At 39.7% G+C, this 25,117-nt stretch overlaps 1 protein-coding gene across 1 annotated transcript in view; it reads left to right on the forward strand.

The window, feature by feature from the left end:
• The window catches only part of LOC126471262 (complex I intermediate-associated protein 30, mitochondrial), a 47,287-nt gene that overhangs the window by 3,796 nt on the left and 18,374 nt on the right, over positions 1–25,117 (forward strand). Inside the window, exon 2 of the mRNA XM_050099384.1 lies at positions 13,559–13,776. Within this exon, the coding sequence (XP_049955341.1) occupies positions 13,559–13,776 (218 nt within the window). The remainder of the gene's footprint in view (positions 1–13,558; positions 13,777–25,117) is intronic.

Below are 25,117 nucleotides of genomic sequence, written 5' to 3' on the forward strand. Positions count from 1 at the left end.
ACGTCACATGTGTGTAGCATGTGAAAGTTACTGGATTTGGACGGGTTACTCCTGTAAGTGAAATATCAAATCTGAAGATGGTTCTGAATGAACCGAAACCGGTCATATGAATAAAAAAATTTTTTTTTAAATTCATATGACCGGTTTCGGTTCATTCAGAACCACCTTCAGATCTGATATTTCAGTTACAGGAGTAACCCATTCAAATCCAGCAACTTTCACATGCTACGTCACATGTGTGTAGCATGTGAAAGTTGCTGGATTTGGACGGGTTACTCCTGTAAGTGAAATATCAAATCTGAAGATGGTTCTGAATGAACCGAAACCGGTCATATGAATAAAAAAAAAAAAAAAATTGCAATCAAGACGGATTTTAAGTAACATTATAAAATCACTGATTGCTGTTATCCCATAAGACATTATGCCTGTTTTTGGAAAGGCACATGATTTAAAATGACAGTAAAGTTACAGATACAGTACTCAATCAGCTATGATCAAGTTTTAGTTTTGTTCCTCAGGTATTTTTGAGTTTTAAAGAAATCACTTTCAACAATAAAATTTCATATACTGTAAAAACCTGACATAAATCACCATTGTCACAATGTGTGAGCAATTTATAAGTTGACTGATGCTGTCGCCTTCACAAATGTGAAATTGGGATGACTAAACATTTTCTACATACAAAATAGTTGTTTATAGAGACCTACACTCAAAATAATAAAAAATCGCACGCTAATTCAACAGGGTTAGAACAGAAACGTTGTTAGGAGAGGATCTGTGATTTGATGTAAGAAAGGGATCTGTGATATGAAATCATCAGAGGTCTTGTAAAGTGATAGTATTTTTTTGGTAATCGACTCGAACCATTGAGAAATTTGAGTAGGGTTGGGAAGAAAATAGGAAAGAAAAATAAGACGAAAGCTCAAGAAAAAAAGTTGTCAAGAGACAACAAAAAGCAGAAAAAGAGACATGAAAACAAGAATTCCGAATACAGTTGCAGGACTGGCTGATGGAATAAATTAGCAGTGCACAATAAAATAAGGGAGTGTTAGTGAAATAGGAGTAAATGAATCTGTAGGGAAGAAAATAAGTTGTTTAAAGAATGTTCCAGCATGGAATTTCAGATACACGTGAATCTTAGACAAAGAGCAGAGGAGCAGCAAGTAAAGAAGAGAACTGCAGAGGAAAAAGTTGTACACATTGAACATAGAAAAGGAAAGAGAGAGGAGAAATGTGTTAACACTAAAAAAGTGGGAGAGTAATGGAAGGGGAAAATGTATATCCTTAGGAGATGAAAGGCCAGCCACCATTCCTAGATATCCAGGTCAAGCAAGTGATGCCCTAGAGCATAACATCTATCAAAAGCCTTCACCCAGTTTTCTCTTTTCCTATGTATCAAACAATGTGATGTATCATGCAAGTTACTGGACTCACACTTCAGAGGAGGGTTCAAATCTCCATCTGGCTATTGAAATGTAACAGCTCATTCTCCATACAATTCCAGGAACTAATTTAGTTCATCTTTCACATGGCACTAAAGCTAATTCAGGTTGTTGTGTCATTAGCTAGGACCCATGTGGATAATTTCCCCTTTCGATCACCGAAATGTAATTTTCAATAACATCATGTCAGAGTACTCTTCAGTATTAAATTATCATTTTGATTAATTACAATTAAAACCATTCAGTTACTGCGAATCAAATAATGAAAGAGACATCAAAAATACTGTTTTTCTAATGTTTGAAACTATTAACAATCTTGCTTAACATACTGTCAGCTTACTATGCAAGACCTAATCATAACAACACATAATTACTTAGGAATTACTGAAACTCATAAAACAAAATCTTATTGATGATGTAGCCAAAGCAATTATTCGACTAGTGTACTATTAATTGACATTCTGTTAAAAAAACACGTATCTTTGAAACCAGAAACATGTTAGGAAGAATTGGGATGTAGTAGTTTCTGTATAATTAACAAAAATCTAATCAGGATTGTTTACTCAAACAATTTCAACAATATTTCCTTAAAAACAGAAAAAGTGATGTTGATTTATATCACATTCCAAACATTTCATTTGTAACTACTGGATGACGTTGTTTTTGTTAATTACTAATAACTTTTGGAATAGTGAATTTACTATATGTAAAAATGTATTGATTGTTATAAAAGATGTTTAAAGAGTGTAAGAGGGAAGTAGCAGTTGACATTAGGATGTAAAATTTCAATGAAGACTAGCTGTGACAATAAATAGTACACTTGAAATAGCAACTGTCCTTAACACAATTGTTGAGAATCACGCAGTTCTCTGGCCTGTTTTTACTTAACAAACTTCTAGGGAACAGCATCTGCAGCAAAGCATAATGAGAAACATAAGTTGATTCCGTTAATTGTTACTCTGAAGATATTGGGTTGCAACCACCAAACTGCGAGAACTTTAATTTTCCGCAATCATTAACATTACGAAAAGATTATTAACTTTCGGTTTGTTTGCTTTTAGTGACAAAATTTGTTTTATCCTCAGCATTGCAGTGACATCACACAACCCAGATTAATGTTTTTAGTGTTTCGGTAAATCCTTTAAAGACCTTGCCAAATTATAATTTAAAAAGATCAAGGCCAGTTTAATTCACTATCCTCTCTGAGCATATGCTATTTCTGTGTATCTTGGCACTGATAGAATGTTAACTATAATCTTTTATGTTTATCATATTTGCATGCTTCTAGTTGCCATCACCCAATCCAGAGTGTCAGTGCACTAACAACGTTTTATAGAACACATACCCAATCAGACCAAGATAGTTAAACCTCAGAGTTGCTACACTTACAAAAGGTGTTCAGTGTCTATGAGTCATCCAGCAGGCAGATTGAGTATGCAGTCTAGAGAGCTGCAACACAACAATAACAGAGGATCCTGAAGCCATTGCTGTCATCCTTATGATAGCATAGTGTTCATGCTGCTTGTTTCCACCAACTGAAGACAGTGGTCATCTGGGCAATATCAAGGGTGGTTGGACTTTTGAAAGCCTAGTTTTTACCATGTTCCATGTGAATTTGGCGCTGCCTATATGGGACAGACAACTAGGATCATTGAGGTCAGATGTATGGAGTTCAAGAGGCACACAAAGCATATACAGTGTAGCAGTTCGGCTATGATAGTTTTTATGAGAAAACAGTGCTTTGAACTACAACGGGTGAGGTAATGAGGATCAAATTCTGTCTTAAACCCATTGTTCTGGGACAGTTAACATGAGTGTATAGAAATCACTCTGGCAGAAGAGGGCCAAGATGCAATACAGCAAGGCTTGGTGGGAGTATGCCATTACTTTGCTGAGGGAGAATGGGCAGTGGGCTGTAGGTTCAACAGCAACACTTGAAAAACTCATCAGCAAATAATAAAATTTTAAATGAGTGACAAGTTAAAATTATGTGTCAGACTTGGACTCAGAACTGGTATGTTATTAAGTTGATGCAGGCAAATTTTTCTCATATATTGTCTCAACACTTAAACTTGCCAGAACATTCCCTCTATTAAAGAAAAGAGTGTAAGATCTACATTATTGTTAGAAGACACATGAGCACTGACGAAAAGTGAAAAAGTTGTACTTAAGAGAAAACCACAATTAAAAAAAAAAAATGGAAAGTAAGAATGTATCCTCCACCCATATTTTGACCATCAAATCATAAAAGAAAAATGGAAGTTTGATTCAGGGAGATGCAGGCTGGTGGCAAATGCTTTTTTGGAAGGCCAAATGTTTGAAACAACTTCAGATTGTGTTTTAGTTGTGGACATTATGTACATTTGTTGTTGCACTACAAATAAACATGACATAATTTGTTTACTGGAGTTAAAGACCAACCTGTGACAACAATGTAAGTGGCAGGTATAATGTGAGTATAACTCCCTTTGCCTCGATGGTCAGTGGAACCAAAAAATTGAGAATATCAACTAAATTAATGTTTATGTAAAAATCTGCATAGAAGAGTATATAAAAACAAAAGACACACAGATTGTGTGTGTTTTGCGTGGTACATATTTTGCCTTGTTCATGTTTAAAAATGTGTGTCTCTAATAAGTAGTGTCTAAATAATTCTTCCACGCTATTTACATGGATCGAGATTAAGTTCAGGGTTACCACAATTTCTGGAAATCAGGGCATATCAGGGAATTTCAAACTTGTCAGGGAAATCAGAGAAATTTGAAAAAGACATGGAAAAATCTAGGTTTTGTCTTAGTAGATGAAATGGTTTGTGTCATGAGATGTCATGCATTGTTGCTGGCTGGGTGCCACTTCCCTACTCCCTCGTTCTTACTGCTTCTCCCCTTCCTACCACTCTCCTCAGCTTGCTGTCTGTGCTGCCACCACTTCTTGCTGCTAGCCTAGCAGCTGCTAATGAGAGGCAGGGAGGCATGAGGAGTGGTTTGTTTGGGTGTGCTTCTCAGAGATTGTTGAGGCAGCAGCTGGAGGTGGCAGTCAAGTGTGCATGAGTTGTGTCTGAGAGATTGTATATGTGCCCTAGTTTTCTGACAAAGGCTATGGCCAAAAATTTAGTTGTGAGAGTGTGGTTGTCTTTTCTACATGCCTGTCTGTGACTCAGCGATCATCTTTATGATGAGTCGCTACCTATCCTCATTAGTACCGATTCTCTGAGTATTTGCACAAGTTATCTGTTGCACGGATTAATCACTGCGGTCTCATTTCATCAACATGCTGTCTGTGACATATGAATAGCTGTTCACACTAGTAGACTTCCACAATGGGCCAAAATTGCATGTCATTTCTACCGATCAGAAGCCCATAGTTTCCCACTAATGTGCAAGCCCTGCCCATCGGATCTAGTCACGTTGATCTACCCGCAGGCTGGGTCTGTTTGTGTGTGGTATAATGCAGCAGATTTTTGCAGTTTATCCATGGACGAGGTACTGCGGTGCTCCACGGCAGGCCAGAGGTCTCAGGCGATTTATTTCAGGAATTGTGACTGTCTCACCGCAAGTACATTGCATAGTGTGGCATATGTTAGACATTTTATTTATTCTAGTACATTTTGGCACCTCAGAAGTAGTTTATATGTTAGAAAGTATAGACAATAAGAAGAAGAAAATTGTGGCAGTGGCTGGCGGTTTGTACACTATGTACTTATATATTTCTTGAAAGAAAAATAGCACAATACCTGTAAAATAATAGAGATAACACAGTGGGTAATAACTGACAATAACGGACAGAGTAGAACGAACATTTTATTAGCAGTCACCTACAGTATTGGTTTACACAGCTCTTTCCAGCCTTATACGCTTCTTTCTAGATGCCTACATTTTTCTCGGGTTATTTCTGAAATCAGTGAAGGTATTTTAAATCTGTCTTGTGACACCAAGTAAATGCATGTTTTTGTCATCAAACATATTTCGTTTTATTGAAATAAAATAACAATAGTGGTCTTCATGGAACACACATGCCATTTGGTTTGCTTTCTCCATCTAAAAGCAGTTAATTACAAAACATTTTGGTATTAGTACTTAAAATTTTTGCCAACACAGGGGAGAAATACAAAAGTCCTTACATTTTTTTGTCAACTTATGTCTTTAGTTACATTGAGATCTCAAAACTTATCAGGGAAAAATGCTAAAATTTGTCTGGAAATATCAGGGAATTTCACTTGGGTAAGCTTGTGGCAGCCTTGAAGTTGTCTTTTAACTTATTTTTTAAAATGCGTTTCCCATTTTTTAAAGTTATGACAGCCTATCCACTTACAACTCTCAACTGTCGGGTAATTCTCAATACAATTGTACAAAATATGGCAACATTTATAAGATCTTCTTCAGTAAATTAGATTATTTCATTTAAAAGTGGTTATCACCCCTTTACAGGTATGTCTGTTGTTAATAAAACTGTATGGTTTGTCTTAAGATAATACTTGTTTTATAGGTGGGTAGTGAGGATGCAGTCTCTATACATAGTTTCTACGATTTCGTCTGGAGAAATGTTTTGGGGACAAGCATCTGACTGATTTCTTCTGTAACTTCATAAACCTCTCTGTGTGTGTATGAAAACAGGAAAGAGCAGGGGAAAGGGGAAATGAGTGAAAAATAATGTAGGAAAAGATGCTAGAGGGACAGGTCACACATGAGAACTTAAGAGAAGCTGCTGCTCAGGATCCAACTGATATGAATATCAAAGCTCATGACAGAAGCTAGTAAACACACCCTTATATAAAGGTGTGCACTAATTGCAACATTTCTATAGAAATGTGCACATTAATTGCAGCACAGCTGGTAAATGACATGTCTGCTTTCACACGTGGCCTTATCTTTGATTGGACAGGAAGTGGCTGTGAGTAGACTTCAGTAGGTGGTGATGATGGATTGGTGTACTGGACATGTCTTTCATCTTGAACATCCATAGGTGAACAGCTGTTTTTGTGTAGGTTTTAGAGAAAATATGGCATAGGGTATTGTGTAGAATGGGTGAACAATGCAATAATGCATTGTGGATGAAGGTATGGCTTTGGGATGGGTGTACCTCATCATATGGCATAATAAGAAGTAATCAAAGCCCTGGAGAAGGATTTGATTGAGCTTTCTCATGCCTTTCGTGGTTGGGCATTTGGCTCCTTAAAAACTTCTTCTTCATGATGCCCCAGCTCTTTCCATACAATACAAATTCACACAATCTGCTTTATTGGGCTATCAAATATGCCTCCCCCTTCTTTTCACCTGACATAGCACCCAGTGACTCTTTTGTCTTTCCTTGGATGAAATAAAGAACAGTTTTTCAGTGTTATAAAGAACAAAGCAGGTGGTGGGAGGGAAAATGTGGATTCAACACTGCCAAAAAAGGTGAAGACACAAACTTCATCAAGTAAGGTGACACTGAGTCTTTTGGGACTGCTATGGTGTTGTGCTTACAGATTATGCTCATAATGGAAAACAGTCAGAGTAGTGTAGTGCCGAAAACCCCTGACATGATTACAGGAGGCCATGTAGATGAAGGTCAATGGGAAACTATGTGAGGGAATATTTTTTCTTCACAACAGTGCCCCAGCTCTTTCCGTACAGGACACAGTCACACAATCTGCTTTATTGGGCTATCAAATATGCTTCCCCCCTTTTATACCCAGTGCCTTTTTTTGTCTTTCTTTGAATGAGAAACCATTGCATGGCATGCATTTCTAGAATGACAATGAGGTAGCTTTTGAGTTTGAACATTTTCTGAACACCCAAAATTCAGACTTCTACAACAAAAGCCTATGCCAAATCACCCATTGTTGGGAAAAATGGGCTACATTTAAGATTGAATATGTGGAGAACAACTAACACCATCACCAGGTTTCATGGTCACAGCTTCATTTTTCAAATTGATGAATAAAACTTCATGACTATTACTCTTATTAGAGGCAAATGGTGCAAGTGTCTTTAGGAGCTAATAATGTTCACCAGATTATTTTGCAGCTGTTACTACTTGGTTAAATCTTAAGCCAACAGAACACCATCACCTGTGTGTTAAAACTCACACTTTATGCAATTCAATTGCTCATTATAGATTATAATTTCAACTCTTCAGTGGTTCGTCACTTATTTGCTGTCCATGAAAGATGATGGAACATTGACCTTATGCTCTCTCTTTACACTTAAGCTATAACTTTGCATGAGCCAATAGAGTCCCAAACACTCCTTCAACAAAAAACAAAAATAAATAAATACAATTACTTCATCTTCTTGCCACTGCAGATCACTTCAGTGTGCAAATCTTCACACATTTCTCTCTAATTCCTGAAACCTGACGAGCTCCCTAAAAATTATACAGTTTCAGCCAGTCATGAGCTCCTTTTGATTGCTTGGCGATTCTCATTGTCATTACATCCCCAATACCCATTACACTGCTTAGTGTTGCCTTCTGAAGCCACCATTTGTTGTGATGCTATCCACTCAAATGCCTTGAAAAAAACTGGCATTTAGGTCAACTCAAAAGCTTCTGCATAGCATTCTGTTAACACTGAAATTGCTCCCTATGCCACATATACTTTTCTCAGGGGAATCCACATTCTGCTAAAAATTACCGATAATAGAAAATGTAAATACATGAAGCACCTCAGATATCGTTCCTCTGGCCAGTCACTTCAGGCATTAGTGATCTCTGTGACTGGAATAACTTTATTTTTCAGCAGTCTCTTATGTCACCCCTGTTTTTCTGAAACTCATCAATAAATTTAAATTGCAATTGGAAATCTACAACTGTGCATTTATTAACATCAGAAAACAGCATGCCATGTTTGGTGAAATGCATATACACAGGAATTGGCTTGAAAAACTATGTATCTTTGTTCCATAGGTTGAAGATTAATAACAGTCTACGGCGAGAATATGTCTCTGTTCATAAAATTGAATAAGGAAATTCAAAAGTATCTCCACACACTGTCAGTTTCAAAGAAAACATCAGTGTTCATATTGTGACTGCTTCCATTCATATTGGCATTACATTATTACTACAGATAAAATAGTATCAAATACATCATAGGAGAAACTAATTATCTTTTGCTGTGATGGCTGCATATACAGTGAATTATTGTTTAAGCATTTCTGAAGTCACTTCAGAATGTCCATAACTAGTACTTCATAATTACTGTAATTATACCATGTATTTTCCTCTTTATACTTAGTGTTAAAATTACTGTTTCATTTCCCAGTTATGAAATAAGAGCTATAAATTATGTTCACTCTTTACAAACAAAAACGTATGCCTCATAGTGCTTTATTCAATATTTATCCAAGTTTGATTTTAAACACTGTTATCATTTACTTCATAAAGGAACTTAGAAGTCCTTGTATAAGCCTACCTGATATGCTGTTCATGATAACACTGTCTAACTCTCATACCACCCATTTTGCTGTATTAGGATGAATTGTTATCTAGATGTAGAAATTGCCTTAATGTGATTCTGTGCTAGCATATTCTTACAGTACTCATATAAAAATTTAGTTTCATTGTCAGCCAGTTGCCATAATTTACAAAAGATTCCTCAAATTTCATGATATTTTTCTTCAGGAACACTTTCCTTAGGCAAAGAATGTCACGTATTGTGCAGGAGGTTTCCATCATTACCATAAAAAGTGTGATATCCAGTCTTATTGTTATGGATGAGGTAGAAAAACTCATAGTTTTGAATTCTGCATAGTAGTTGTATTTTCAAGATACAACACTCATACTAATAATAGAATTTTTGTTGAGCATTAACAGAAGGTTTGTGGAGGCAGAGGAGGCAGCCTCTGTCCAGTACACTGATTGTAGTGGGGTGGGGGGAGCAGTGTAGGAGGAAAGAAGACCTTCTCATGTAGTTCTAGTATTACACTTGTGATTTGCTTTTGTGTGGTAAGAAAGTTTAAGTGACACATAGAAGTAATGAATGCTTATTTCATATGCTTGATGGGCCTGGAATTGCTTTACCACTCATTTCAGAATAAAAGCTGACAGTCAACACAACGGTCGCTGTGGACAACTATAATGTTAAAATGCTACACACGTGAACATCTTTATTATTAGTTCACTTAGGTTTGCATTGGATGTACACAAAATGCCCAAGCAGCCCGACATTTACAGAGTTATGGAAAGTAGAATTATCATTTCTTGACAAATGGCATTTTTAATTCCTCTTCCATGCAAAATTTTCCCTGTGGACTTCTTTCCAGAGACACCTGTGAAAAGAAATCATGAACCAATAAATTGTGTGATCTTGCTCACCTCCCAGTACCTCCAAAGTGGGTGATCACATGTGTGTGGCATTTTGGTTGTTGACTGTGTTGTGTTGCATCAGTATTGTGATTATGGTGAGACATCAGCAGGAAGTCCATACCTTTTCAATTTGGGATGAACAAAACCACAAACTGTACACCTCTTTTTCCCTTGCAGTCACATATCTGACTGATGTTTGAAAGCAACTTGTATACAATGAAGGAGTGTGTGGGCTTACCAACCTTTTTAAAAACAAATTGCATAAAACACTCGGACTCCATTTGTTCCACATTTATTCTCGCTTATGTATGTGCAGTTAATTTTTGAATACACATATAAACTGTAATTCAGTATGGATCATTTAGGAATAAATGAGGCGACTCACCGAAAGGTAGAAACGCTGCATCATTGATATATACAGAAACAAAAGGTACAGAGCTTGGCTAGCTTTTCGAATGCACTTCCTTTTTCAAGCTTGTAGGAAAAGCATGCACGCAAACACACACTCACTCAGTTAAGTGCGCTCGCCTGTCTGACTCCCCAACATTATGTTCAGTGGGGGCACGGGTTGGGGTGTGGTGGGGGATGAAGAGAGGTGGGATGCAAGGAGGGGGTTACGGAGAAGCAGCTTGTGGGAGAGTGAGGAGCTGCCTGTGGATTAGCTGAGGGTGCAGATGGCTGAGCACGCAGTTTCAAAGACCGGGGTGTGAAATAACAGTACACAACTAGCTGATGTGGGGACACAAATGGAGCAGGGGCACGTGATTGTGTGTGTCTAACATCCACTCACTCACTCACTCTTGGGGGAGGTGGGGGGGGGCATCGATTTACCTTAGGTTTAGGCCAGGAAAGTGAGCGGAGGCTCCCATCTGTGCGGCTCAGAAAAGCTGGTGGTGGTGGGGAGGATCCACGTGGCACGTGTTGTGAAGCAGCCACTGAAATCTTGCATGTTATGTTCTGCTGCGTGTCGTGCTACTGGGTGGTCCACCTTGTTTTTGGCAACAGTTTGCTGGTGGCCGTTCATTCCAGTTGACAGCTGGTTGGTTGTCATACCAATGTAAAATGCAGTGCAGTGCTTGCATCATAGCTGTTATGCAACATTGGTGCTTTCACAGTTGGCCTGGCATCTGATAGGGTAGGAAAAGCCTGTGATGGGACTGGGGTAGATGGTGCTAGGTCGTTCGTTGGATTGGGCATGTCTTGCATTTGGGTCTTCCACAGGGGTATGATCTCTGTGGCAGGAGATCGGGGGGTGGGAGGAGCATAGGGATGGATTAGTGGAGCTTGTGCGGGTGGCGGAACAGGGCACGATGATAGATAATCAAATCCGTGATGAAGGACATGGTTCAATTGCTCCAGTCCGGGGTGGTATTGAGTGACAAGGGGGGGGGGGGGGCAATTCTTTTGTGATTGGTCCTTGGGATGGATGTGAGGCCCAGATGTGTGTGAGGATATGGTACGGGAGATCTGTTTGTGAATTACATCTGGAGGGTATTGCCTGTCTGTGAAGGGGCTTGTGAGACATTCAGCAGACTGGACGAGGGAGCTCTAATCACTGCAGAGCCATCTACCACAGGTGGCGAGACTGCATGGGAGGGATTTTTTTGGTTATTGGTGGATTTAATGTGGACTGAGTTGTGGATGGAGCTGTCTGAGGGAAGACTGACATTTTTAGGAAGGTGGCATGATGGATGGAGGAGGATCAGGTGAAGTACATGGGAGAGAAGGTGTTCAGGTTGTGGAGGAATGAGGATAAGGTGTCCTGGCCTGGGGTCCAGATAATAAAGATGTCATCAACAAACCTGAACCAGACCAGGGGTTTGGGTTTTGGGAAGCTAGGAAAGTTTTCTCTAGGTAGCTATGAAGAGTTCAGTGTAGGAGGGTGCCGTGTGGGTGCCTATGGCACATGCCACAAATTTGTTTGTATACTTTCCCTTCAAAGGTGAAGTACTTATAGGTCAGGATGTAGTTGGTTAGGTGCACGAGGAATGAAGTGGTGGATTGGGAACCTGCAGAGCATTGGAAGAGGTAGTATTCAATTGCGGCAAGGCCATGGACAATGAGGGATTTTGGTGTAGGAAGGTTGCATCAACAGTGACGATTAGGGCTCTAGGAGGTAAGAGTGTTGGGGGTGGTGGAGAGCCGGTGTAGGAAGTGTTTAGTATCTTTAATGTGGGAGGCAAGGATTTGGACAATTGGTTGAAGATGTTGATCAATAAAGGCCAAGATTCTTTCAGTGAGGGCCCTGTAACCAGTCACAATGTGGCATCCAGATTTGTTAGGTTTGTAATTTTGGGGAGCATGTAGAAGATGGATGTGCAGGCTGTTGTTGGGGTGAAGATGGAGATGCATTCAGGGAAGAGGTTCTGGGAAGGGCCTAGGGATTTGAGCAGAGATGGAGGGTATGTTGGATTTCTGGGATGGGGTCACTTTGGAAGAGCTTGTAGGTGCAGGTGTCTGACAACTGGTGGAAGCCCTCTGCCAGGTAATCAATCCAGTTCATCGCAGCAGTGGTGCGATCTTTGTCTGCCGGTAGGATAATCACGTCAGGATCCACTTTTAGGTTGTGTGGGGCAGTCCTTTTTTCCAATGGGAGGTTATTGTTCTTAGATAAGAACCTGAGGATGGATAGTGAGGCCAGGTTGGAAGTTAGGAATTCCTGGAAGGTGACCAGCTGATGGTTAGGTGGGAGTGTGTGAAGGTCATGGTTGGATGGTGATATGAATTAGGACAGGCAGGTTGTGATTGGATTGGCTTTGGTTGGAGGTGTCGGTGGCAAAGAGGTGTTTCCACTGTGGGAGAGGGTGAAAAGAGTGCAGGTCTTCCACAGATCCAACATGGTTCAACCTGGGAGTAGGGCTGGGTGTGAGGCTTTTGGATATGGCTGAAACTTTTGTGGGGCTGAGGATTTCGTTGGGGAGGTTAACAACAGTGTTTTGGGATTGTTCCATTCTGGATTTTGTGGAAAGTTGGTAGGAGGTTTTGGAGGGTGCGGTTGGTTGGAAAGGTCAGCTAGGCGGGATCTGGGTGCTATGGGAAGTTGATGAGGAGGAACAATGTGGGTTGGATGGGAATTGGATAGCGGGGCGCCAAGGCGGGAGTAGGATGTCAGCAGGCTGTATAACTTCTGGAGACAGCATTTAGAATATTCTTCTAGATGTTGGAGTGACAGAATTTCAGTTTGGATGATGAGGTGTAGGTAGTGAGGATTGCATAGTAACAGTATTTTGCAGAGGGAGTGGAGATGGTTCAGGGATGCCTACCCTTTTTTTATGTGTGTATGTATTGGCAACACAGCACTTCTGCCTTTCAGTGAGGCGTCTCCTTTATCTCTAAATAATCTGTAATTCAGTACTTAAGTAATAATTGTTGTTTCTTTGTAATGTCTGATGGTCATTTTCCATTTGGTCCATGAATGTTTGAAAATAGATTAATATTTTGCACTGTGCTGTCAGGATAAAAATGTGAGTCAGATAGGTATTCATATCCAGTGTTTTTCCTTATTCAGGCAGTGCTCTTCTCATTGTCTTGCAACATTCATTAGGCTTTGATCTTTTCACTGTTTTCATTACATCCATGTCTTAGAAACAGCTCTCTTGCAGTTAACAAGAGAACTTTGATGCACTTTAAAAGACATAAGGCAATGTTAAATTGTAGTTTCGATTCACTCTATGTGTCGTGTGGATTGGTCATCTGAACAATTCGAATTTTAGTCTACCTGCAGATGTGACATGTGAATAAGAAATGGTGTTCTTGAATATAAGTGCATTGCATGCAGCACTGTGTTATGTGGTTGTGATACTAGTTCAAGATTTTGCTTTGCTTTTCAGGAGAAACAGATATCTTATGGAAATTTGACTCGCCACATATCTTGCATCAGTGGGTTACGACAGCTGATAGTGATCACAAAGAAGGGTATAGTAAATGTGATTTGAACATCAGTGCTGATGGGACAGCAGTCTTCTCAGGTTCTCTCAGTTGTGAAGTACCAAAAGATGGTCGAATAAAGAAGTCTGGATATTGCAATATGAAATCAGTGCGCCCACAGGTAATAAAATGACTTTCTCTAGAATCCTATCAGAAAGCAAATTCACTTGAGAAAACTATAAAATTTTGAGCCTGAATTGGTGGTCAGACTTAATTTCAGGGGCTAAAATATTTAGTACTACCGTTAGAGGCATATAAAAGTAGACAACAGTATCGTAACTCGTGAAACTATTAGTTCCCTCCATGGGGACGAGAGGGGGCTGGTTTGGAGAAGTTTAAAAAGGAAGACCCCCACCATTTCCCCCCATCTTCAAGAAGAGAAGTAATAGTTCTGAAAACTGGGATACTGTCATCTAGTTATACGTGTTTATGGACTGTACTAATTTTTTGCTTTGTTAAAGGTAAGTACTGTTCAAAAATTCTGTCTCATAATTTTCAAAAATCCCACACTTATTTCCATATTAGGTGTCATTAGATTATGGCACATCCTTGGGTATGATTCGGAAGAATATCATCTCAAGTGTATGTGAAGAATGCTTTAATTCTGCTCATTTGAAACCAATGTATGTTTATATACCAACCGAAATTTTGTGTGACAATTGTAACATTTCTTTGGATGAAATATTGATTAAATATCAACATTTGTGGATATTGTACTGAACAGTAATCAGATGCTTATTGAGAATTGACCGAAAAACGTCCAGGGAGCAATCTGATTCTGCAATTCATATATCAGTTTGTTATTGTTGTTTTCTGTCTGAAGATTAATTTGGTGCAGTTCTCCAAGCTAGTCTATTATGTACAAGCCTCTTCATCTCTGCATAATTGCTGCAGCCTATATCCATTTGAACCTGCTTACTTTAGTCAAGCCTTGGTCTTCCTCTACAGTTCCACACACTTGCTTCCATTACCAAACCCACTGCTCCTTGATGGCTCAGAATGTGACCTATCAATTGATCCCTTTTTTTTAGTTAAGTAGTAACATAAGTTTATTTTATTTGTAGTTCAGTTCATTGTCTCCTAATTGGTGAGTCAATCTATCCATCCTGATCTTCAGCATTCTTCTATAGCAACACATTTCAAAAGGTTACATTTGCTACTTTCTGAACTGCTTATTGTCCACATTTCACTTCTGTAGAAGGCTGTGCTCTAGACATTCGATGTTAACAAATTTCTATTTTTCTGAAATGCTTTTCTTGTTATTGCCATCCACATGTTATATCCTTTCAGCATTAGTCATCATCTGTTATTTTTCTACCCAAATAGCATAACTCATCTATTAGTTTCAGTGTCTCGTCTCCTAATCTAATTCATGCAGCATTTAATTCAGCTACTTTGTATTACTCTTGTTTTACGTCTGATGATTATTCATCTCATAATCTCTTTTTCAAGACACTGCCTGTTCCATTCAGTGATCTTAAGACGTCCTTTGCTGTCTATAATGGAATTACATTGTCATTGGCAAGTCTCAGAAGTTTTATTTTCCTTCTGCTTGTGCTTTAATCCCTTCCAGACTTCTCGTTGGTTTACTTTATGTACAGATTGAACAACATCAGGGATGGTCTACAACACTGTCTCCCTCCCTTCTCAGCCACTGCTTCCCTTTCATTCTCTTTGGCTCTAATCTCTGCACTCTAGATTTGGTAGAAGTTGTAGATAACCTTTTGCTTCACGAATTTTACCTTTGCTACCTTCAGAATTTCAAAGAACGTATTTCAGTCAACAATGTCGAAACCTTTCTCTAACTCTACAAATGCTATAAACATTTCCTTATCCTATCTTCTAAGATAAGTCGTAGGGTGAGTTTCGCCTCCGAACTACCTGCATTTCTTGGAATGTAAACTCATTTTCCCCAAATTTGGCTCCATTCAGTTTTCCATTCTTCTGCATATAGTTCGTGTCAGTATTGTGCAACCATGACATAATAAATTGATGGTTCAGTAATACATTTGTCAGCACCTGCCTTCTTTGGAGTTAGAATTCTTACATTCTTCTTGAAGTCTGATGCTCTTTCATGTGTCTCATATACTTACATACTAAGTCTTTCAGTGTTCTGTCAAATTCTTCCTACAGTATCTATATCTTCCATCATCTCATCTACTTCCTTTTCCCTTTCTGTAATGTTGACTTACTAATTTGTTTCCTTTATGTAGCCCTTCTGTATATTCCTTCCATCTTCCTGCCTTCCCTTCTTTGCTTAGTACTATCTTGCCATCTTCTCTTTAATTACGTGCCTGAGTAAGCCTTATACAACGGAGGTGCGGCAGGTTCCGCAGAAGTTGCCTTCTAATGACTGTTCCACCTCAACAACTGTGCATCTCATCAGCGCGTAGGACACCTTGAGACTGAGAGGTTTTTTATAGAGGGTTTTACCATCCTCGCAGTCCGGGTAGTCAAACCAAGATCCCCATTCCCTGCGACACAACATTCCACTGTCGCACCATACAGTAGTTGTTGAAACAAAACCAGAGCTTACGGTAACAGGAGGCTGGTGGTGCTTACCAATCCCCAGCTCAGGAACCCCAAGGATCCAAGGCCATACTCAGCAAACGAATGCTGAGCCCCTGAGGGCTTATTGTCTTTTGGAAGCTATTTGTGTGATACTCTTTTGGAGATTTTCAGACAAGAAATGTATATTCCACCAATGTACATGCTAATTTGTCACAATATAAGACAAGAAAAGTGGTATACTCTGTGTTTTATTTAAAAATTAGTACATCAGCAACTCTGACTGCTGGGACTTTCTGAAGCAACAATCTCCGAGGATATCAAAGTTGAGTATCTCATCATATGGAGCAGCTAAGTTATTATGTGAACTTTCCTTAACTTTTCTAGTTTTCACTCGTCTTTGTACTTGTGAATGATGCAGGCCCAAACTATTAAGTTGCTGTGCTGGTATGACTGTGAATTCACTATTATATCTGTCCTGTTATAGATAGAACTATAGAAACTGTATATTTTATTCTCACTCAGTGTCAGTAGCAATTAAAATGCTTCCCACCTCTCACACATTTAAGGGTAGAATTTTAGAATCCGGGTGTCTAAATAAAAGAGTTGATAGGAAAACAAAATGGCGAATCAGGATTGACTAGATGAGAAATCCAACACTGCTGAAGCAGGGATGAGTATGGCAAAAGATAGATACTCTGTCTGAGTTTGTTTCCCTAGCTGCTCATGGGATTGAGATGGAACCTTCAAAATCATCTCCTCTTCCTCCCAGTGGGAAAGTTGTACTGCCTGGGAGTATTCACACCTAAACTCCCTTAACTCTAGCAAGGGTGTAGTCACATGCCGTGACATTATGGATATCGACATAGCCGAACTTAAACAGGAATGGGCATTACCGGAGATAGCTGACGTGGAGCAGAGGATGCATAGGAATAATGGAGAAATTGAGAAGACCCCTACCTTCATTGTGACCTTTAATTCTCTGGTGTTGCTGGACCACATCATGGCTGGTTTCCTCCAACTTAGGGTTAGGCCTTATGTACCTAACCCTATGCGGTGCTACAAATGACTGAATTTTGGTCACACTGCGCTGAGTTGCCAGGGTGAAGCGACCTGTGGGAAATGTGGAAAGGCAGCCCATGAAGCTGGGATTGACTGTCCACCTCCAGCAGTCTGTGTTAACTGCTCTGGGAGCCACCCAGTCTGGGCCGAGACTGCCGTGTTTTTGCAAAGTAATGAAAAATTCAGGAATTAAAAGTCACCAAGTAGATCCCCTATGCTGAAGCCAAAAAGGAATATAAGGGGTTGAAACCTCCCGTATTTACCACTTTTTATGTGTATGTTCCTATGGTCAACACCTCGGCGCAGACATTGTCCAGTGTTCAACCATCCACCACCAGTACCTGTGCTTCCATGTGTACATGCCAAGGCAAAATGACTAAGGAGAAAGCAATCCAAGCAGCTGCCACAGAAAAGACCAGCAACAATTCCGTAGTGAGTTTCAAGAGGCAGAGTGCCTCTCAACATCCCATTTCCCCCTCATCTGTGAAGTGGCAGGGTGCAGGGAAAGGTTCACAATGTTCAGGTCAAATCTGTCCCAAGTGCTCGCACAAACAGCTTCTGAAAGACAATAAGCCCTCAGGGGCTCAGCTTTTGTTTGCCGAGTATGGGCTTTATAGGAGATAGTGGACGTAGAGCAGAGGATGCATAGGAATAATGGAGAAATTGAGAAGACCGATACCTTCATTGTGACCATTAATTCTCTGGCGTTGCTGCACCACATCATGGCTGGTTTCCTCTGACTTTTTAGACCTTATGTACCTACGTCCATGGTTGTTAATATAAATTGGTGCAAAGATAGTGGTAAATTAAAACCACAGTGGTGAAATGGCTCCCATCCTACAATGGAACTTGCAGAGGTTCAGAATGCATGTGGAGGAACGCCGTCTCTTATCTCAGGGTAGACCACTGTGTCTGTGCTCCAGGAGACTCATTTCCATGTCGTACACCCCTGAGATACGACACTATGTACTCTACAAAAAGGACAACATGAGTGGAGAGAGAACTAGAGGAGGCATAGGTATTTTTGTCAGTACCGACTTCCACTCCTCGCCTCTCTCACTTACAATGACTTTACAAGCAGTTGCTGTATCAGTGCACAGGTGTCATACATTGACAATATTTCACTTTACTTGCCCCCACATGATGCATTTGATGAAGAGGCCCTAACTGACACTATTACGCAGCTCCCCCACCCCTTCATCCTGTGTGGTGATTTTAATGCACACAATGTTCTTTGGGGCTCTGGAACTATCTGCCCCAGAGGTAGAGCAATTGAGAGGCTTCTAGTGTCATCATACGCCTACTTGCTAAAAGCGGTACCGAGCACTCACTTCTGCACAGCAACTGGGTTGTTCTCTGCCATTGATCTCTCGCTTTGCTCTCAACCTCTTGCTCACACTGCTCAATGGGAAGTGGTTGATGACTTGCACGAAAGTGATCACTTCCCGATCAGGATTCACCTGCCAGATTGGGTGGAACCTGAAAGGAAACTACTGTGATGGGTGCTTGGTAGAGCCGACTGGACACTTTGTAGCCAGTTGGCCCAGTTCAAATGTGGTGCGATTGTCAAGGCATGGGTGGCTCATATACCAAAATGATCCCCCATGCTGCTGCAACATCCATTCCACAATCCATGGGACAACAGAAGAGGCAGTCTGTCCCTTCGTGGAGTGCCGAATGCCATCTGCTATCAGGACCAGGCATGGGGCTCTGCGTAGGTTCAAGTGTCGGTCAACTGCAGAGAATCTTGCATCCTTTTGGGTGGCGAGTGCAAAGTGTCACCGAACTATTCAGGAGAGGAAGAAGAGGTTGTGGCAATAGTTCCTGAGCAGCATTAATCATTCAACCAAGAGTTCCGTTTTGTGAGAGACCATCAGGAGAATTTCTGGGAGAGGATGCAGGTGCCCCACGGCTGCTGTAATGAGGAACAGCACTCTCCAAATCAATCTGTGAGATATTGCCCAGAATATTGCAGCGTATTTTGCCACAGTTATTGCAACAGATAGTCAGGATCCAGGTTTCCTGTGCCATAGAGTGATTGTTGAGAGGTGTAGTTTGGACTTCCAATCCACTTCTGATGGAGATTACAACTGCTCATTTTCCATGTGGGAGCTGGATTCTGCATTGTCTGTGGCTCTTGACACATCTGCTGGTCACGACAGGATCCATTACAGTATGGTGCAGCACCTCACAAGGTGAAACAAAGATATCCTCCTCGCACTTTTTAATGCCATTTGGGTGTATTTGGGTGTCAGAACACTTCCCCGACTTGTGGCAATTTTAATTCCTCTTTTAAAACCTGGGAAGGACTGTACATGCTCAAGTAGTTATCATAGCATTGCCCTCGCTAGCTGCGTGGGGAAGACTTGGAGCAGATGGTCAACCACTGCCTTACCGGGATCATAGAATCCAGGCAATTCCTTAGTCAATTTCAGTGTGGATTCAGGAGGTATCACTCCACCTTTGATAACCTCGCTCTCCTGGAGGCGGCTATATAACAGGTTTTCCTATGCCGGCATCACCTTCTGGGTATATTTTTTTACACCGAGAAGGCCTACAATATTATTTGGAGGCATCTTATCCTGGAGCAGTTTTACGAATGGAGTTTTTGTGGTTGTCTTCCTATTTTTATTCAGTCCTTCCTCTCGCCTTGATATTTTAGATACTGAGTTGGTGATGTCCTGTCTGATCACTTTGAGCAGAAGAAAAGTGACCCTCAATGTAGCATTTTAAGTGTGACTGTCTTTGCCATAGCTATTAATAGCATTACACCCATATTGAAAAGTCCTGTCCAGTGTTCTTTGTTTGTGGATGATTTCTCTATGTTTTTCTCTTTCTCAAGCCTCACAACGACAACACGTCAGTTGCAACAAACTCTTCAATGTTTGGATGAATGGGCGCAGAAGAGTGATTTTAAGTTTCCCACCGAGAAGTCTGTGTGCTCTTTTTAACCATTCTCGTTCCATTTTAAACTTTCCTTAGTTGAGGATAAGGGACACTGTCCTTACTTTTAAAGACACAGTGAGGTTTCTGGGCCTCATATTTGGCTCTAAGCTTACATGGTTACCACTTCTTAAGGACCTGAAGAAACGGTCACTTAAGGCTTTAAGTATTTTAAAATGTCTTAGCCAGAGTACATGGGGAGCAGACAGGTCTTGTCTGCTCTGCTTTTACAGGGCATTTGTGTGATCTTGGCTTGATTATGGGTGCAAGGTGTGTGGGTCTGTGAGACTCTTATTTAAAAATGTTAGATGTGGTGCACCATGAAGGGATTTGGTTGGCCACTGGGGTGTTAAGAACAAGCCCCATACCAAGCCTCTGTGCAGAGGCTGGTGAACTGCCACTTCACGTCCGGCGACAGCTACTTACAGTACGCCAAGCATATAAAACACTGTCCACACCCCCACACACCTGCCAGCCATACTGTTGCTCAGCCTCCACTGGAAAGACTTTTTCGTAACCAGCAACAGGCAACAAGGCCCTGTGGGATTCGTGCACAGAATTGCCTTCTAGAGATGTGTGTGGCCAGTCTTCATGTTTTATATTGTGGTGGGAGCAGATTTCCACCTTGGCTTCTCCAAAGGCCGAGACTTATTTTAGACTTGACGAATTTTAAGAAAGACCGTACATCAGATTTTACATTTCGATCTCTGTTTTTTAACATTGTTGATGTGCATCACAGTTTCACAGTAGTGTACACTGATGGCTCCAAACAAGGGAATTCCCTTGTCTGCCCTGTTGTGTTCCCCAGCCATGTCACCAGTATTTGCCTTACTGACGAGTACACTGATTTCTCAACGGAGCTCTACACGATCCTTTAGGCACTGGAGCAGATGCATCGTATTTGGGGCATATTGTTCCTATTTGCTCCAATTATCTTAGTGCCTTACAATTATTGCCCAGCTAAGGAGTTGGTCTGGCTGATATATGACCAACTGTACTTGCTACAAGGGCAGGGTAAGCAGGTGTAATTGTGCTGGGTGCCAGGTCATGTAGGGATATGGGCAAATGAACAGGCGGATTGGGCTGCCAAGGAGGTCTGCAGAGGACAGGATGTGGCACTGTGTCCTATTCCCTTGCAGACTGTCACTTCTGCACTACACAGCAAGTGCATGCAGGTTGTGGAATGAGGAATGGCTGGTGGTGAAGTCAACACCCCCAACTGTGGCGTTTCTCCTTCCAGTTGCTCAGGCTAGATGAAGTGACCCTCATGTGTCTTAGAATTGGGCGCTGCCCTCTCACGCATAGCTTTTTACTACGGCAAGAGGATCCCCCGTTTTGCGAAGCTTGTGGTGTGCACATCTCTATCCACCATGTTTTAACGGAGTGCATTTTATATTGTGATGCAGAAGCAAATATTGGTGGGGATCTGCCCTCTATTTTAGCTGATGATGAGACGAGTGTGAATAAGGTTTTAAAGTTTTGTGATGTGTCTGGACTCTGGCGTAAACTTTTAGGATGGGCGTTTTAGTGTGTTGCAGAGTGACTGGCTTCTCCTTTTTTATTCTTGTGGTCAGCCAACCATGTCCATCTGCTATATTGTTTTAGCTCCTTATACCACTTTCTTCCTGTGTCATTAATGTTTTACTACTGACGCAATACTTCGTTCCATGGTTCTGTGTGGGTATGCACTGTTTCCCAACTTTTGTTACCTGTGTTTTACGTGCTGTTTTATCTTCTTGTTTTGTGTATTTTACTGACGCTCTTCTTAATCTGTTTTTAGCGGGCGCTAAAGACCTTGCTTTTGTGCGCCCATACAAACATGTCCATGTCTTGAAAGACAATTATGCAGACTCACTGTCTGACTCTCTCTCTTACTGCCTCTTGTTGCTCATGTGCCACTTCCTCTCATATAAAACTAAACAATTGAGTACATTGTTAAATGTAAGATTTACAAAATAAGAATTAAAAGTCGTCAGAAGATAGAAAGTTACTTACATCAAAAAATGGGCCACACATTGCCTTACATGTTCTGATATTCACTTTGGAAAAGTCTGCTTAATTTCTTATACCATTTCAATAAATTTTACAGTACAAAATGTAATTACATTTTAGTTAATTATAAACACAGCACTTTGAATAACATATTGTTAACAGTATTTTTGGTTTGCTTGCATGTGGAGCTATCATTTTAAATAATCATAATGAGTAAATATCGTAGCTTTTCAGGAATAGGAGAAAATAAATTTTCAAGGTTATGTGGTGCAGTATGGCTGCACATTTCATATCATGAAATTTCTAAGTTGGATTATTAGCAAAAGGCTTATTCCCCATAGTTGTTAATATAAATCGGTTAGCAAATTAATGTGAAATATAATCTGAGATACTAAACTCATTTGTGCTAATTTCGTAAAGGGCAGTTTACTACTGTAACTGGGTATAGACATAACAATATAAAGTCCAGAAAGTTAAAAATTCGTGATAAAATGACCTCTTCAGAGAATATTGACACGAGGGAGGAATTTCAGATAGGGATGGGAGAGTAGTTCCATTTCAATATCCCCCGAAGAGGTTTCCCTGACGTAAGGTTAGTGAAATGCTCTTCTACAATCCTGAAGGTGAAATACAATTTGGAAAAGGATTACAAGCCAGTACCCAGAGGTAAACTATCTAATGTGGATGTAAATACCAAAAATAGTGAGATACAGGTGGTGTGAAGCACAAAAACATTAAGTCATTAAATTATATAACAAAAATCATTGGTAATACATGTAACACCCAAAACATATGAAATTATGAAGGTATAGCATTAATAGTGTGTAATACTTCAGATACAAACAATTTGAAATATAAAAATTAAAGTGGTATGAGGCATCAGTTACAACAAAGCATCCTAAATACATATATGAGATACTCCCAAGGTGTGAATCGAAACCAGTTCAAAAACATATAACATAGGATTCCTTTCTAAGTAATACAAGATACATTTTTACATTCATCTTGAAATTTCATTTTTCCATGTAAGTTGTTTCTTCTGGTGGGATCTCCACCCTCTACAGTCCAATGTGGCACTTCGGGTAACATTGTCTTTTCAGTACTTGAAACCACACACTGTATTAGTTTCCATCCTAATGGATGACATCACATAAAATAAACAAAAATATTACCTTGTGTTATATGAGTACAGACTCAATGTATATATGATTGATCATCTTCTGTCTGCATCACAGGATACATAGCATCGTAGCGTCATCTTGAAGTTTCTGACAAATTATATATTTTTAAAAGAAAAGCTGTATCTCGTACTAGTAAATTTAACTTTGAATTTTAAATTTTCTATATAGTACTTAGAATCCAGTAAGTTTATATATATTATGGTATAAAAAATGAGAGTTACTTGACCTAATCTTGGCCAGTGTGTCATTCAATTAGCATTTAATTAACCAGTTACTTAGTTAAACAGAAAAATCATGACAGAAGGTATTCACAAAATAAATGAACTTAAAGTTCTAACACTTAGTCTAAATGTGTCTTGAAAAATCAGATAAATACATACAGTTCAAAGATAATCAAGTTGCAGATTTGCTTTCTGGACCATTCCCGAAATCTAAAGTTGAAGTCAACATGTGATACATGAGAAGGATTTCAGTGACAGAAACATATGCATAAGGAAAAGAGCTGAACCGGTTGGATGATCATCACATGGATGACATAGTAAAAAAGATAGAGGAAAAACTTACTGCATGTTATGAATACAGAAAAACAGAAGACTGACTCCCCATATATTTCCCTGAATATCACCCCCCACGTCAATGAAGGTGATACCCAGATATAGGTGTGGACACTGATACCCAGATATAGATGTTGCCAGCAACAAACAGTGGCTTAAAAACAAATTGGAATAGTAAGCTGTGTAATGTAAGATAGACGTAGTAATATCATATGAAGTTAAAACAAACTAACACTAACATGCTACTGAAAATTGAAAACAAACTTAAATAGTCTTTGTTTACACAAGAAGAAAACCGAAATTCTAGACATCAAAAAATGGTAAAATGGCGCATGCGTTTCCAGACCACTATCACAATTATAATACACAGCATAAGATATAACCGTAGAAGTCAAAATTATGAAACAAGATACCAGGAATCAAGCAGGACAGAAGAATATACATATGCATACGGAACAATCATTCCAGATATCATCATCAGTTCATTTGAAGAATGTCACATCTAATATCACCTCAAAATTCCATCTCCCTAAATCGTATTTCTGCTGTACAGGATAGGATTAGTGAACAAACAACCAAAGTTCATCATCCACACACAATATGTTTGAAATTTCAAAGGCTTCCCGCACCAAAGCTAGAAACAAGAAGAAATTCAAATAAGACAAGAAAACTAGAAAGAGCCAAGTACATGTAAGTGTCCAATCCAATAGAATTAAATATAATATCTAATTAAGGTAGTTGTATTTATAAAGAATGTCAGTAAAGAATTAAATGTAATGCAAGTAGATAAATTATCTGTTGTCACACCTGGACAGAACAGAAGGATGTAATTTAGGTAAATCATTCGTTGTTACACTAGGACAAAACAGAAATCAAATAAGTAATTATTTGTTTTCACAGAAGGACAAAACAGGAAGCTGCAAAGCTTAAAGGCCAAATCAGAGAACACACTATCAAACATTCAGCAGAGTGATGGAGTCATTCATAGATACAAAACCATTAACTTCATATCCTCATCATAAGACTTCAATAGAATGACTTCAGCAGAATGACTTCAATTGAATGATTTCAATAAGAATCCCATTAAATACTTCATGGAGTCAGACCGCAAAACACAGTTGTACCACGAATCTAGAGAATAATACATGTGCTGCATTACCTCCTTCTAAAAGCATCACCCAATAAGTGTAAGGTATAAGACATTATGTATGAAAGTGTAACA

This window comes from Schistocerca serialis, chromosome 1 (genome assembly GCF_023864345.2).
Source record: "Schistocerca serialis cubense isolate TAMUIC-IGC-003099 chromosome 1, iqSchSeri2.2, whole genome shotgun sequence".
NCBI lineage: Eukaryota > Metazoa > Arthropoda > Insecta > Orthoptera > Acrididae > Schistocerca > Schistocerca serialis.